Here is a 15,849-nt window from a genome sequence, read left to right on the forward strand (position 1 = left end):
AATGATACCCGGTGTTTAGGAAAAATGGGCTTTGGGATGTGGAACTATGTTTAGAGTTATTATAAGCAAACTCTGCCGTAGGAAGGTAGTCCACCCAGTCATCCTGAAGATAACTCACAAAACATCGAAGGTATTGCTCCAGAGTTTGATTGGTCCTCTCGGTCTGACCATTCGACTGCGGATGAAAAGCCGAGGACAGATTAACTGTTATACCCAAAGCTGAGCAAAAACTTCTCCAAAATTTTGAGGTAAACTGTACCCCTCTGTCAGACACCACATCATCAGGAATTCCATGAAGTTTAAAAACTTCTCTAACCATTACCTCAGCAGTATGTTCGGCGGAGGGTACCCCTTTAACTGGAATAAAATGAGCCATCTTAGTGAGACGGTCAACGACTACCAGAATGGTAGTCATCCCTTTTGAAAGAGGAAGGTCAACCACAAAGTCCATAGAAATTGACCCCCATGGTCTTGATGGAACAGGTAGTGGTAGAAGTAACCCCAGAGGAGAAGATCGAGGTGTCTTATTGCGAGGACAGGTTAGACATGAAGCCACAGAACTCTTAACATCTTTCTTGTACCCAGGCCACCAAAAGGAACGTGATAAGAGTTCTTCTGTCTAAAGCCCCGTACACACTATCAGATTGTCTGCGGAGTTTTTCCTTCAGATTTACCAAAACCATGTAGTAGAAGGGCCTGCCTGATTGCATACACATTGAAACTGCTAAGGTTTGACCTCATATTATATGGTTTTGGAAAATCTGAAGGAAAAACTCAGCAGACAATCTGATAGTGTGTACGGGGCTTTAGAAACCCCAAAATGACCAGCAAGTTTAGAGTCATGTACCAACCTGAGGGCTTCTACCCGAACTGATTCAGGTACATAGAGGCAATGCGCTTGAGTCCAAAAACCATTGTTGTACTTGAGGTTAATGTCCTTAGGAGGATTATTAAGAAGTGGGTCATTCTCATACCCCTCCTTGAGAAGTTTAAGAAATGTCTTCAAACTCATGGCCCATAGAAAGTTCTTTTGAGGCAGGATTGTACATTCAGGGGTGCTTTCCTGGAGAGGCCCAGACAACATCCGTGATAGGGCATCAGCCTTACCATTCCTTGACCCAGGGCGGTATGAAATAACGAAATTAAACCTGGAAAAGAAAAGGGTCCAACGTGCTTGTCTAGATGACAACCTTTTAGCAGACCTAATAAATTCAAAATTTTTATGATCGGTAAGAACAGTTACAGGGTGCTTAGCTCCTTCCAGCAGATGCCTCCACTCAGAAAATGCTTCCTTAATTGCCAGCAGCTCCTTGTTTCCAATGTCATAATTCATCTCGGCTGAAGACATCAGTCGAGAGAAATAAGCACAAGGATGAAGCTGCATTTTTTCTCCCATTCTGTCAGGAAGATCCTTCTCACAGGCGTCCGAGCGGCGTAAGTCGCATGAGATCTTCTGTGCAGTTTCAAGAGCGTTACCGCGATCAGCGGTGCGCGCGTGCGCGCAGGAGCACGCACGCGGGTGCGCGCGCGGCCGTTTGACGCAATAGGCGCCAATAGCGCTATTTAAACTGGATCCTTGCTTCACTGCCTTGCTGCCTGATCAACAGCATTCCCGTGTTTCCTGGTAACCTGTATCTGAACCTGCATCCGTATCCTGATCCGTATTGAACCCGGCCTGTTCCCGACTCTGCTGTTTGCTGCCTGCCCCCCGACTTTGGCTTTGTACCCGACTACTCTTCTGGATTCCGTTTCTGTACCTGATCTGCTCGCCTGTGCCTGACCTGGACTGTTACACCATCCGTCATCTGTAAGTTGTCTGTTCACCGCTGCTGTACTACAGGACACCTCCCAGTCTTCCACCATACCCGGCTGTTACTCCCTCTGCGCTTGTTGCCTTCTACCTCTTGCTGCAGACTACTGGACTCTTCCCACTTCCCACAGTATCCCGTTTGCACCTGCATCCGCTGTCGGACTACAGAACCCCTCCCGTTGTTCGCTGTACCCTGCGATCACTTGCATCCCGTTGCCGGACTACAGGAATCCTTCTGCTGTCTGCTGAACCTTACCTTTGCCTGCATTCCGCTACTGGACTATAATACACCTCCACCATCAACGGTCTGCTGCTTCTTACATCTACCATCCAGTCAGGCACTTGTGCCCCTCTGTGCTCCCGAGCCCCTGTCATCACTACCAGGGTCTCTCGAGTCAGAGGTCTACGAGAAGCCACTCCCTGCACTCCGGGCTCTGCCTTAAGGTACGTGACACATTCACTGAGAAAGGATAGCTCCCATAGCAGAATTAGAAGCATCAACTTCTACGATGAAAGGTAGTTCTGGATCTGGATGTACCAGTATTGGTGCAGAAGTGAAGAGAGTTTTCAGTTTACTAAAGGCAGCCTGTGCCTCAGGTGACCACAAAAAGGGCACCCCTTTCTTTGTCAACTATGTAATTGGAGCAATTACCTTAGAGAAATTCCTTATAAATCTTCTGTAAAAGTTGGCAAATCCAGCAAATCGCTGTATCTCTTTAACATTCTTAGGGGTGGGCCAATCCACCACAGCTTTGATCTTATCAGGATCCATGCTTACCCCTTCAGAAGAGATAATGTATCCCAAGAACTGGATCTGAGTTTGTTCAAACTCGCATTTCTCTAGTTTTATGTAAAGTTGATTTCGCCTTAATCTCTCGAAAACAATACAGACTTGCTTGCGGTGTTCTTCCAAAGTATCAGAGAAAATGAGAATGTCATCCAAATATGCTATTACAAACTGATCAAGCAAATCTCGAAAAGCATCATTAATAAAGTGTTGAAAAGTTGCAGGAGCATTGCAAAGCCCAAAGGGCATGACCAAAAACTCAAAATGTCCATATCTGGTTCTGAAAGCAGTTTTCCATTCATCTTCGGGACGAATGCGGACAAGGTTGTATGTCCCCTTTTAATTTGGTAAAGAGCTTGGCAGAGCGGAGTCTCTCAAGCATTTCTGGAATCAGTGGGAGTGGATAGCGATTCTTAATTATGATCTTATTTAAATCTCTGTAGTCAATACACGGACGCAGGGTGGAGTCCTTTTTCGTCACGAAGAATAAGGCTGCGTCAGCAGGAGAGGTTGAGTGTCTGATAAAACCCTTCTCAAGATTCTCATTAATCCAGTCCCTGAGCACTTTCAGTTCAGGTTCTGATAAAGAATAAAGGCGACCAAATGGTATTTCTGCCCCTGGAAGCAATTCAATGGGACAATCATAAGAGCGATGAGGAGGCAGCTGATCTGCATTCTTTTTATCACAAACGTCCCGAAACTCAAGATATTGTGGAGGTAGCTTGTCGTATGACTGGATAGTTGCCAAAACTGCTTGTAAATCTTGGGTTGGTGGAGGGCTTATTTGATAAGATTCTTGCAATGGTCAGATGTAAAGCTTAAAGAACGTGTCTCCCAGTTGGTGGAGGGATTATGGATAGAGAACCAAGGAATGCCCAGGATAATAGGGAACTTGGGTGATGTAATCAGCTCAAAGCTTATAGTCTCCTGATGGTCAGTTTCAATTAGGAGTTTAAGTGGGATTGTCTCGTGGGTAACAGGGCCTGAAGTCAAAGGTGAGCCATCCACAGTTTCCATATCAATTGGGGCAAGTTTATTTCTTATTTGAATGTTATTACTTTGGGCAAATTCGATGTCGATGAAGTTTCCCCCAGCCCGAGTCCAGCATAGCAGAGCAAGGTATTTCATTGCTTTCAACAATAAGCTTTATAGGGATGACAAAATGAGTTGATAAAGAATTAACTTTATTTGCTTCCTGAATCAAAGGAGAGATGGACTGAGAAATTGAGTTTATTTGTTCAGATACTGTAACATCCGTTGCTGCAATTGTTCTTTTAAACTCATTGGGACAATTAACTGCGTAATGTCCAGAGTCTCCACAATAAAGACATACGTTTTCTGAACGTCATCTTTCTTTCTCCTGAGTAGTAATAGATATTTTAATAGCATCCACCTGCATAGGTTCAGGAGTGTCAGAATCAGGAAAAACTCTTGGACCCTTAGGAGGATACTGAGTAGTAGAAAAACGCATGCCACCATTACTGTCTAGGATTCCCAGTCTCTCCTTTCTCCTGTCAGTCTTTCTCCTGTCAGTAAGTCTCTGATCAATTCAAATACATAATTTAATAAAAGCTTCGAGGTCATCAGGACTTTCTACGCTGGCAAGCTCATCTTTTACTTGTTCCGAAAGTCCTTGACGGAACTGACTCTTTTGTGCTGCTGGATTCCAATTGGTATCTGAGCTCCAACTTTGGAATTCAGTTGTGTACTCTGCAACAGAGCGTCTTCCCTGCCGTAAATTGTGCAATTTTGCCTCAGCAGTAGCACAGCGGTTAGGATCATCGAAAACTTGGTTCATCACAGTCACAAAAGAATCAAAATTATCCAGGATGACATCATCTTTCTCCACATAAGGGGAGGCCCAGGCTAAGGCTTCCTCAGTCAGGAGGTTGATAATAAACAGCACCTTTTTCCTGTCAGAAGTGAATGCAGCAGGTTGCATCTGAAAGTATATACGACATTGATTAAGGAACCCTCTATAATGGCAGCAGTCTCCGCTAAACTTGAGTGGTAGGGGCGTTCGTGCATTAGTTTCTATGGCAGCAGTATCTTGGGCATGAAAATCCCGCAATTGTTTGTGTAGATCAAGGATTTCCTCTTGTAGACCTTTCACTTCAATTTGTAACTCAGAAAATTTTTCCTGGTAGTTAACACCAAATGTCTGCAACTCAGCGATTTGAACCCTGAGAGGAGCCACGGCAGCTGCTACAACAGCCTCCATGTTTTTGCCCAGAATATTCTGTCACAGTCTGGAGTCAGGCTCAGAGGCCAGTAGCTATAGCAGCAGAGCAGATATTCACACAGGTCACCCTGGCTGATGACACGGGTTCACCTGAGGTGCGGGGTCTAAGCACTAACCGGTATTCACCAGAGCTCCCGAAGGTGGAGATGGGCTTGGCTGCGTGTTAGTGCCAGGTTGCGGTCCTCAGGATAGCCCCACCAGGAGGTGAGCAAGTCGGGGTCTGGTAGCAGATATAGCAGGTAGGGATTAAGCAGAAGCGTAGTTGAGAAACAAGCCAAAAGTCGGTAACAAATAGTTGCAGGTTGGGATTTAGCAGAAGCGTAGTCCAGGAACAAGCCAAATGTCTGTAACGAATGGTAGCGAGGATACGGTCGGCAGCAGGAGAGATAGGAGCAAGATATTGGCTGGTGAAGGCACAATATTCTGGCAACCAGGAAGTGCAGAGACATGGCTTAAATCAGGAAGTTCATGGGAGGAGCAAAGGGTTCAAGGTTCAAGGCAAACAAGATTCAAGACAAGATCATTCAAGGAATTGTCCAAGGAGCTGTCCAGCATTCCAGGTGGCTCAGCAAGCAGCGTCACTGCCAGACACCCCAGAGGTCCCAGGTTCAAGCCTAGGTCCTAACACACTCAGAGCTCTGGGCCTCCCCCGCCAAGATGGCCTCCTGCATGATATAGTGGTCAAACCGCATTACTTTAGTGTCAAGGAGGAGGTCATGAGGAGGGCCCGGACTTTGCTACAGATACAACTCATGGGACATCAGATACAACTCAATGCTGATATTTTGCCCTTCACCATCCAGAAGAGGCGATCCCTTAAACCACTTCTGACGGTCCTGACACAAAAAAAATCAAGTACTATTGGCTCTTCCCATTTGGCATGAAATTCGACTTTAATGGTAAACCTTTCCGTTTCACCTCACTCCATGAAAGGGAACATCTTCTACGAAAACTCGGACTCATCCCCAAGGATCCGCCTTCCCCCATGCAGACCTCCTTGTCTGGAATATCCAAACATCCGCCGCCATCTAGCCCTCTTACCTCCCTCTGGATATTGCCTAGGCACAAGAAAGCTAAAGATGGACTCCCTCCCTGAACTTGAGAAGATCCTGTATCACACTTTTTGACTTGATTTTTGGGTCTGATCCCTCCGTGACCCCGGCTTTGTTGCCAAATTGAAACATCTCCCCCACCCCCGTTAAAACTTTTTTTTTTTTGGTTCTTTCGCCCCTGGACTATACGGTTCGGACCCAAGACCATTGTTCTCTGATGACACTTCTCACCTTATACGAGTCCTCCTCCACATCCCCTTACCCCTCCTCCCCCCCCCCCTTTTCCCCTTTTTTCTTTGCACATTGCAGAAGAAAAGGCACTGGTACTTTGCAGAACCAAAGTACAGATTTGACTGAAATACCATCCCTTATTTTTTTTGTTTCTTTCCCCTCCCTCATTGCTGTTATTTTTCTCTTTTGTTGGGCACTGGTCCCCCACGAGGGGACCAATCTTGAGACTCAGGGGCAATGGTTTTCTATTACTTAGGTTCATTAGATGGCCCTTTACATAGTTTTTTTTTTTTACCGATAAATTTTTATTGGAGTATTCAGAAAAATACAACTGTTAACCAAAGTGAAATAAGCAGTATTGACAAAATATGACATTACAACTTCTTAGAACATGAAACGGCTAATGTGTGTCACATACTTTAAGTCCAGGAATTCACTAAGCACCGTGGTAAAGAATATGTCAAATACCAAAGGTGGCTCGTGCCAGTATTTCGCTTTTTAATTGGGTGGAGGGAGGGGGTGACTCCACCCGGACACCCCGAAAGGGTGCTGGACTGTGTCCGTGTGGAGGCAAACCCAACCCCCCACAATATATTCCAGACAATTGTATTAAGGTTTGTGAGCATACACATATGTCAATGGAAATAAAATAGAATCTGAATGTGAAAAAGAAAACCCAATACTATGTTGAAAGGGCTACACAGTATAACAAATTCTATTAACTTATGAAGCGCAATAATATAAACCTTGAGGCTCTTATGTATATGAAATGCACGAGATCATTTTGAGCTGTACCCGGGGCTTATCTCTTAACCGAATGGGTGGGGGAGATCAAGGAGTTTATCCTCCTTAAGTACTGAAAGAACGTCTTCAGAATTAAGTTCTGTTGTGAAAAGGAATTCTAGTTCCCTCCCTGAGGATTAATTAGGCTCCCTGGTTCTCCAAGGTCAGGGATCTGTCAGATAAGGGAACAATAATAGAAATATAAGGGGAAAGGGTAAAAGAAAGGCAGTTTAAGAGAGAAATAGGATGTCTGTCCGTTAACTCCGTACCCTCTACCCAGCATGGTGTGTGAGTGATTTATATTCAGGGGTAGAAAGGAAGTGGAACCAGCAAGCCCAGGTGGAAGTGAATTTTTCTGGTTGGTCATGAGCTTGATGAATCAAGTCTTCCATTTCCGCCGTTTTTCGAACTCTCGCCAGCCATTCTACAATTGTGGGCGGATCGGAATTGCGCCATTTGGTCGGTACGCATAATTTGGCTGCATTTACCATGTGCATTGATAATGAGTGAAAGTATTGTTTTTTGGGAATGGAGGGCAAACCTAGTAGAAATTGCGAAGGTCGGAAGGCCAAGTCAAAGGTAGTAACCTGTTTAATCACTCTGTGGACTTCTTTCCAAAACGGTTGTAATTTAGGGCAGGTCCACCAAATATGTAAGAAAGATCCCACTCCGTCTAAGCAGCGCCAACACTGAGGGGAAAGGTGCGGAACAAAACGTTGCATCTGGAGAGGTGTCCTATACCATCTGGAGATTATTTTAAATGCGTTCTCCTGCGTGTGAGCGTTCAAGGAACCTTTATGAGCCAGCTTGAATATAGTTTCCCAATCTTCTACAGAGAAGGACTGGGACAAGTCACCTTCCCATTTTTGTTTCAATCTATCTGAAGCCGATTTAAAAGGTGATAATAATAGCGAATAAATCTGTGAAGTGAGGTGACGTTGTGGTTCTTTCAGTGTGCAAAGTTGTTCGAATTGGGTTAAGGGGCGTGACCACTGAGAAGGAGATGGAGCTGTTTGGAGGAAGTGTCTTAATTGAACGTATGACCAAAAGGGAACAGAAGTCGTCTGTGTCATCGCTACTAAGGATTCGTACGATCTCAATTTATCCCCCTCATAAAAGTGTCGAACTTGCAAAGGGTCCTGAGGCCAGACCTCCTTCAAGAAGTTTGTCTCCAAGCCTGGGACAAAGTCAGGGTTCCCTCTTAAAGGTGTTAAGGGGCTTTGAAGAGAGGACACAGCATATTTCGTGAAGCATTCTTTGGCTGCTTTTAACGTGGGGTAAATCAGAGAATGGTTTTGTATGGTGGGCGGTGTGTATTTCGTAGATATCCAAGGAAGTGATCCTAACAACGATGGGATCAGGGAGTTTTCTAGTTGCACCCAATCTTTCCTCTGAGAGTGTAAGTTCCAATCAAGGACCCTGGTGAGATGGCTAGAGAGGTAGTATTTGTAAATGTCTGGAAGGCCTAGTCCTCCCTCATTCTTAGGGATGGTGAGTTTCAAGAAACTAAGTCGGGGAGATGACTTTCCCCAAATAAACGACATACAAAGTCTACGTAGGGAGGCGAAGAACATCTTCGGGATGGTAATGGGGAGAGCCTGCAAGAAGTATAAGACCCTGGGAAGAACATTCATCTTAATTATGGCCACGCGCCCGAACCAAGAAAATAACCCTCCCGACCAATTGGAAAGGTCTTTGGTGATATTCTGTAGTAGCGGTAAAAAATTTGAGGCGTACCAGTCTTGAATAGATGTTGTGAGGTGGATCCCCAGATATTTGATTCCATGTGTACTCCAAATAAATGGAAATTTAGCTTTGCACTGGTCACAGGTCTCTTTTGAAAGGGTTAGGTTGAGAGCAGTAGACTTCGAATAATTAATTTGGAGGTTGGACAGAAGATGGTAGTGTTGTAGTGTATTGAGCAGGGCAGGAATAGTGGACAGGGGGTCCGTTAAAAACAAAAGTACATCGTCCGCAAAGGCCGCTGTTTTATACTGACGGTGGTGTATTTGGATCCCTTTTATTGCCTGGTTCGCTCTAATGCAGTTGCGGAGGGGCTCGAGAGTAAATATAAAAATTAATGGGGAGAGCGGACAGCCCTGACGGGTACCGTTTGCGATGGGGAAGGCGTTTGACAGGTGACCATTCACTCTCACTTTAGCTGTAGGATTAGAGTAAAGAGTCATGATCAGGTTTAACATTGATGGTGGTATGCCCAAGGATTCCAACGTTTGAAACATAAAATCCCAGGCCACCCTGTCAAACGCCTTCTACGCGTCGAGGGACAAAAAAAAACCTGGGAGTCTTTGGGATTGTAGCCAATGTTGAACGTTTAGAGCCTTGATTGTATTGTCCCTCGCTTCCCTGCCGGGTATGAATCCAACCTGGTCTAGATTAATGGATTGAGGGAGCAAAGGGAGTAATCTGTTAGCCAAAATTTTTGCGAACCATTTTAAACTTTACATAGTTTTAATACAAGCCACTACTACAGGTCTATATTGTAGCTATTTCACTAGTTTATCAGATTGACTGGCATAGGTGTTCATTTTTCGGGCTATTGCAAGCTGTTTGGTTGGTGTTGCAGGGGATGGGGCGAGCCTCCTGCGCACCTAACCTATGCATGGTGAGGCCGACCCTTAGGGTCTGGCCTCCCCTCGTCTGGGCATTTCCTCCTTAGTGGGGACAACATTGATTGTTTCCTTAGGTGGGGTGACTATGTCTCCACCCCGACCTCAAGACCGTTCTTCCTCTGCGGCTCTTTCTTCTCACTATTCCTCTGTTCTTTACCTCATCTTTTCCTTCTTTCAAGCAGCTCCAGAAGTGGCCTCTCTCACCCGTGATGTACGCAGAGAAGTATGGCATTGCACATGCAATCCTGGCCCTGCAGATGGCTACTAGCACGAAGGTAGGTGTTTGGGGTTCTCCGACCTCCTCTCCCTTACTGCTCCATGGCTAACCCACCTCCCCGAAGCCCGGCCCTATGCATAGCCTCCCATAATGTGCAGGGTCTTAATTCTTCGGTAAAGCGGAAAAAGATTTTCCAGCATTATCACGCTCAAAAGATAGATATCTTATTCCTACAGGAAACTCATTTCCCTAAATCCTACCAGCCCTCCTTCATACATGCCAAATTCCCCAGATTTTACTTAGCTAACTCTGACAACAAAACAAGAAGGGTGGGACTGTTCTTTTCAGGTAGGGTTCAGTTCTTCTCGGTCTCTGAATTCAGGGACCCAGGGGGCAGATTCCTACTCATTAAAATACTCATTGATGAACAGCTCTACACTCTCATTTCTTACTACACACCAAATAAGGGTCAAACGCAGTTCTTCCAAACTCTCTTTTGAACATTAGCACCGCTTACGGAAGGCGTGGTCGTTTACGGAGGTGACTCCAACCTAGCTTTTGATTCTGGAACTGATAAAATGCGTCCCCCAGGGAAGAACCTGCTTCGCCCGACCAAGCAGAGTCTAAAGGTAGCCAGGCAATTATATCATTACGGCTTGGTGGATATCTGGAGGGAAATTAATCCTACGGCTCGGAATTTCACTCATTACTTACCACCTCATTACTCACCACATTACTCACACCAAACCTTTGCAAGAATCGATAATTTTTTCATTCTCCAACAACATTTCCCGCTGGTGCACCGGGCGGTCATCAGGGACTCTGCTTGGTCGGACCACTCCCTCGTCCTCATCTCACTACGTGGTGGCCCAACACCACGCTCTGGTTTTAACTGGAGACTGAATGCCTCCATTCTCAGCGACCCCGTTCAAGCTCGGGAAATAGAAAGACACATACAGGATTATTTCCTTCTCAATGACGTGGACAGGATCTCCCCCTCCTCGCTCTGGGCTGCGCACAAGGTCACCATCAGAGGCCACCTAATCCAGATCTCCTCCAGACTGCGTAAGGCCCGTAAGGCAAATATAGACAAGCTGGAAAGGGAATTTTCTTCCCTAAGCAAGTGCATAAATCCAACCCCTCGTCGCTTTCCGCTGACAGACTTGAGGCGGCCCGTACAGCCTTGAACTTGGCTCTCACAGCTATTGCTGAAAAGGACCTCAGATGGGAGGGAGGACGCTTTTACCACCAAAATAACAGACTCTGAACAATGCTTGCGAGACGGCTAACCCCTAAAATCAGACTCTTTGCGCTTCCCAAAATAAATATGAGGGATGACACCCTCACTCAGAATCCCCAAAAAATCATGGAAGCATTCCATGACTTCTATCTCACCTTATATAGCAACAAGGGGATTAAGTCATCCCCCAATGCTATTCATTCCTTTTTGGAGTTGGTGCAAATCCCCACACTAAAGGATCAACACCGGGAAGAGCTTGATTCCTCGATCTCAGCTGAGGAAGTGGAGGGGGTCATTAAAAATCTCAAGACTAATTCAGCCCCGGGCTCTGATGGCTTCTCCGTCCCATACTACAAACATTTCTCCCAGACACTAGCCCCATACCTAGCATGCTTCTTTAACCATCTTAGGGCCGGTTCGCCCCTGGATAAGGCCATGAACGCCGCTTTTGTAACAGTCATCCCTAAACCATGAACTATAGGCCCATATCTTTGATCAATAATGACCTTAAAATCCTGACAAAAATCTTAGCCAATAGACTATCCAACTTCATTAGCCTTTATGTTCACGCTGATCAGGTGGGCTTTGTCCCGGGGCGACAGGGTCCTGATCAAATCAGGAGGGCAGTAGATATAATCTCGCTCCTCGGTTCGATATGGAACGGGGGCCCTGCTGAATTTCTGAACATTATAAATGCACTATACTCGACCCCAGAGGCCCAAATAAAAATGCAGGGATATTACTCAAGCCCCTTCCCTATCCTATAAAGCACAAGACAGGGATGCCCTTTATCTCCGCTGATCTTCGCCATGGTCATCGAGACACTGGCTATTGCTATTAGAGCTAATCCTGACATCAAGGGAATTCACTGTGGTCCAAAAATGCATAAGTGCGCCCTCTTCGTGGACGATGTCTTACTTTTTTTTATCATCCCCGACCACCTCGCTCCCACTTATTTGCAAGCTATTTGATGATTATGACGAAGTCTCTGGTCTGAGGGTCAATTATTCCAAGTCCCCAGCGCTTAATATTAACCTACCATTTACACTTGTATCACAACTTAAGAATAGTTTCAGGTTTGACTGGATGGAATCTGTAATCCCATATCTGGGGATACACTTGACAGCAGCTATGGACAAACTTTATGCAACTAACTTCCCCTCGACGTTCCGCAAACTAGAGGAAGACCTTGCCTTCTGGGACACACTCAACTTATCCTGGCTAGGTAGGGTAAATTCCGTCAAAATGACCCTACTCCCACGTATCCTGTATCTCTTTAGGTCCTTACCTATTCCCATCCCTAAGGACCGTCTCCGAATCTTTCAATCCAAAATTATGAAATTCATTTGGGGATCCAAGGGACATAGAATTTCTAAAGGAACCCTATTCCGCAACAAAAATCAAGGTTGCCTGGGAGTTCCAAACATCCTTTGGTACTACCAGACAGCCCAACTCTCCCCACTTTCCATTATCTACTCTAAATTTGTCCACCCGGATTGGGTTCATATGGAAAGGCAGGCTGTGCCTAGCTATACCCTTGACTACCTTCTTTGGTGCCCATCCAGGAACAGGCTGGCTATACTGGCTCCCACTCTCTCCCACTCCCTCTCACTATGGGACTCCCTAAAAGCAAATCCGCACTTGACCTCCCACTGGAACCCCCTCTCTCATATCTTCCGGAAACCCCTTCTTTCCTCCTGGCCAGGATATTAAGGCCTTTTGCTGGTGGTTAGATAAGGGGTTATACAGGATTGGTCACTTTATGACCCCGCCGGTCCTCTTTCTCTAGCTCACTGTATTGGTAAACTTAATATACCAGGAAGGAAAGGTATCGTTTCCAACAAATTTTCCACTTCCTCAGGTCCTTGTGGCTCTCAACCCCTAACTCTACTTCCATAACTGAATATGAACTCTGGTGTGGCCAGGCCATGGAGCAGAGGGGGGGGGGGGGGATCTCGGTGATCTATCGTGCACTTGCCCAAGCAGACTCCAAAACACTTTTCATGCGAGAATGGGAAATTGATTTACAACTGGACCTTACAAGAATGGCATAAGGCATCGGATACTGCCTCAAAAGGCTTACTTAACGCAACACTAGTTGAGGCTAACTTAAAAATTCTATTGCGGTGGTATATGGTGCCTTTGCGACTAGCAAAAATCAATCTGAGTGTCTCTCCCCTTTGTTTCTGCGACTGTGGTCACATTGGCTCTATGTTACATATTTGGTGGGACTGCCCAAAACTTAGGAACTTGTGGAATAAGGTGTTCCAAATCATTAGGAAAATTACAACCTTACCCATCCACAAAACACCTCAAATTGCTTTACTTAATTTCTCCCAACCGGGAGTTCCTAAATTAATGCAAAACCTCATCCGGTTTATCCTTATTGGAACCAAACTGACAATTGTTCGAGCCTGGAAGCAGCCCATGGTGTCATTGAGACTAGTTAAAAGAAAGATATCTTGGATTATGGCTCAGGAAAAATAGTAAGCATCTACCTGGATACAGTAGAAAAGCACACAGCGATGTGGGACCCTTGGATTAAATACACCTCCAGATGTTTACGTACATCGAGGACACCGAACTGATTGCGGGTGAGAGAGTTCCACTTCAGAGGTAGCTACTTCCTAACTCGTCTTCACTCCTTTCTCCTTCTCTCTTCCTTCTCTGCTCTCTGTTCTCTCCTGTACCCCCTCATTTCTCCCAAAATTCCCTCATTTAAGTACAACATGGCGCTTCATCAACTTATAGGGATACCAGATCGGAAGCCTTTATACCAAGTGATACATTGTCATTTAATCTCCTCTCCTCCTACGTGGCTTACTTAATTAATTTCTCTTCAGCTGTGGTTATAGGATGCAGGTTTGCCCAGGAGCACTGCTAACTGTAGTTTGTTTTGGAAGATAGCTGAATAGATGTTTTAAGAGCTTCAGGGTAGCGGAGCCTTCTAGGAACCGGCACAGTTAGATCCCATTTGGGGTTCTGGGGCTGGGAGGCTTGCCCTTTGAACAAAGCAATGTTGACAGGGGAGGAGACCTTATCGGTTTGCAGTAACTAATGTTTTTACAATGTTATACTTCTTGGATAATTCTCATTCTAGTTTACACCCGTCGGAACTGTTATGTTGGCATTGGTCACTGTATCCATAAACTGTTCTCACTGAGCACTATGTTACAATATGTACCACTGAGCATTGTTCTTGTTTTGTATCACTACTTTTCACACCCAATAAAAATTTATTGAGGGACAAAGATTAGATTTGCTCGGAGAGACTGTTGTTTTTTGTCATTGTCTCAATGGGCTAATCTCCCAAGCTTGTGTGGGGATTGGACATCACACTTTATCAGACATCGAAGGGGTTAAAAACCACCTCTAGACAATCTACATTCCCTTCACCTACCACAGCTCTGAAATTTTAAAAGCCTGGGCCTATGCAGCTGCCTTTACTCATACTTAGAATAACAATTGCTATATTTTCTTACTCTTTATATGCAATTTACAAGAATAATGTGATAATATTACCTATAACTTTTATCATAATATTGTCACTGGTATAGGACTGGATTTGTGTTTCGTTGCCAGGTTTAGTCCTGAAATCACATGCATATTGGCCAATATCTTCCTTTCCTGCATTTCCTTTAAAATACGAAAATGGATTATTGTCACCATCTTTCAAAAATGCACCATTCTTGTAAATAGCAATTTGCACGTTGGGATAGGGAGTAGCACATGTTATTGTTATGTCCTCTCCTGGTCGTACAATTTTCCGGGGTTTCACTGTAATTTGCGGTGCTGGGTATTTGTCTGCAAAGATGAGAAGGAGATTAAAGTAAGAAACTCATATTAAGCATACACAAGAATACACAAAATAAAGTTGTAAATATAGTATAACTGATTAATTTCATATTCCAGGCAAAAATAGTGTCATCTGTGCAAAAGGCTTATACCACTATGTTGTGTTGAGTGAAGTCTGAGTTTATAATGTCACTTTGTGCTTGACTATTTACACAAGCATTTAGCAACTAATTATTAATCATCTGTTAAGTAATTTGTTTCATTAAACTTAAAGGAGTTGTAAAATGTTGAGGTTATTCACCTTAATGTATTCTATGCATTAAGGTGAAAAACCTTCTGTGCTGCAGCTGCCCCCCAGAGCCCCCCTTTTACTTACATGAACCCGATCATTCCAGTGAGAAAGAGCCCAGCAGCTCCAGCCGCTGTCTCAGGTCCTCATTGGATAGATTGATAACAGCAGGAGCCATTGGCTTCAATCAAATCCAGTGACACGGGGCGAGTCCTGCTGTCTGTGGCAATGGACACAGCAGCAGGACTTGGGAACGCGCCGGCACGGATGCCTCCATGGAAAGCGCCTCTCCGAGGGGGCACTTGATGAAGAGGAGGAGCCTGGAGCGCTGTCGGGGGACCCCAGAAAAGGAGGATCTGGGCCGCTCTGTGCAAAACCCTTGAACAGAGCAAGTATGAAATGTTTGTTATTTTAAAAAAAAACCTTCACAATCACTTTATTGTTTATTTATAGATGAAGGGTTAAAACACCTGTCAGTTAATTTTTTTCTCTGTGTACCATTAGAAGATTTCTGCTCACTTCTTGTTCTGGTGACAACTAGAGATGGGCGAACGGTTCGGCCAGAGCATGAGTTCGAGCCCAACGTTTGTTTGTTCAACTGTTTGCCGGACACCCAAAGGGCCGGGGATGAGGCCCTTGATGGGGACAAGGTACTTTGGAGTGGGTATCTTTCAGGAGGGGCACACGGTACCTCCCCCCTTTACTTGCTTGCCAGGCTGCATACTCGGATAAGGATCTGGTATGGATTTTTTTTCTTTATTTTTTCAATAGCC

The 15,849-nt window shown here is 45.0% G+C and overlaps 1 protein-coding gene across 2 annotated transcripts in view; it reads right to left on the bottom strand.

The window, feature by feature from the left end:
• Positions 1–15,849, bottom strand: part of LOC143934167 (immunoglobulin superfamily member 1-like) — a 125,553-nt gene that overhangs the window by 12,952 nt on the left and 96,752 nt on the right. For both annotated transcript variants that reach the window (XM_077457546.1, XM_077457545.1), the window contains exon 4: positions 14,515–14,796. In XM_077457546.1, the coding sequence (XP_077313672.1) occupies positions 14,515–14,796 (282 nt within the window). The remainder of the gene's footprint in view (positions 1–14,514; positions 14,797–15,849) is intronic.

Source organism: Lithobates pipiens, unplaced genomic scaffold (genome assembly GCF_037356315.1).
Source record: "Lithobates pipiens isolate NorthernLeopardFrog02 unplaced genomic scaffold, aLitPip1_a1.2 Scaffold_27, whole genome shotgun sequence".
Lineage (NCBI taxonomy): Eukaryota > Metazoa > Chordata > Amphibia > Anura > Ranidae > Lithobates > Lithobates pipiens.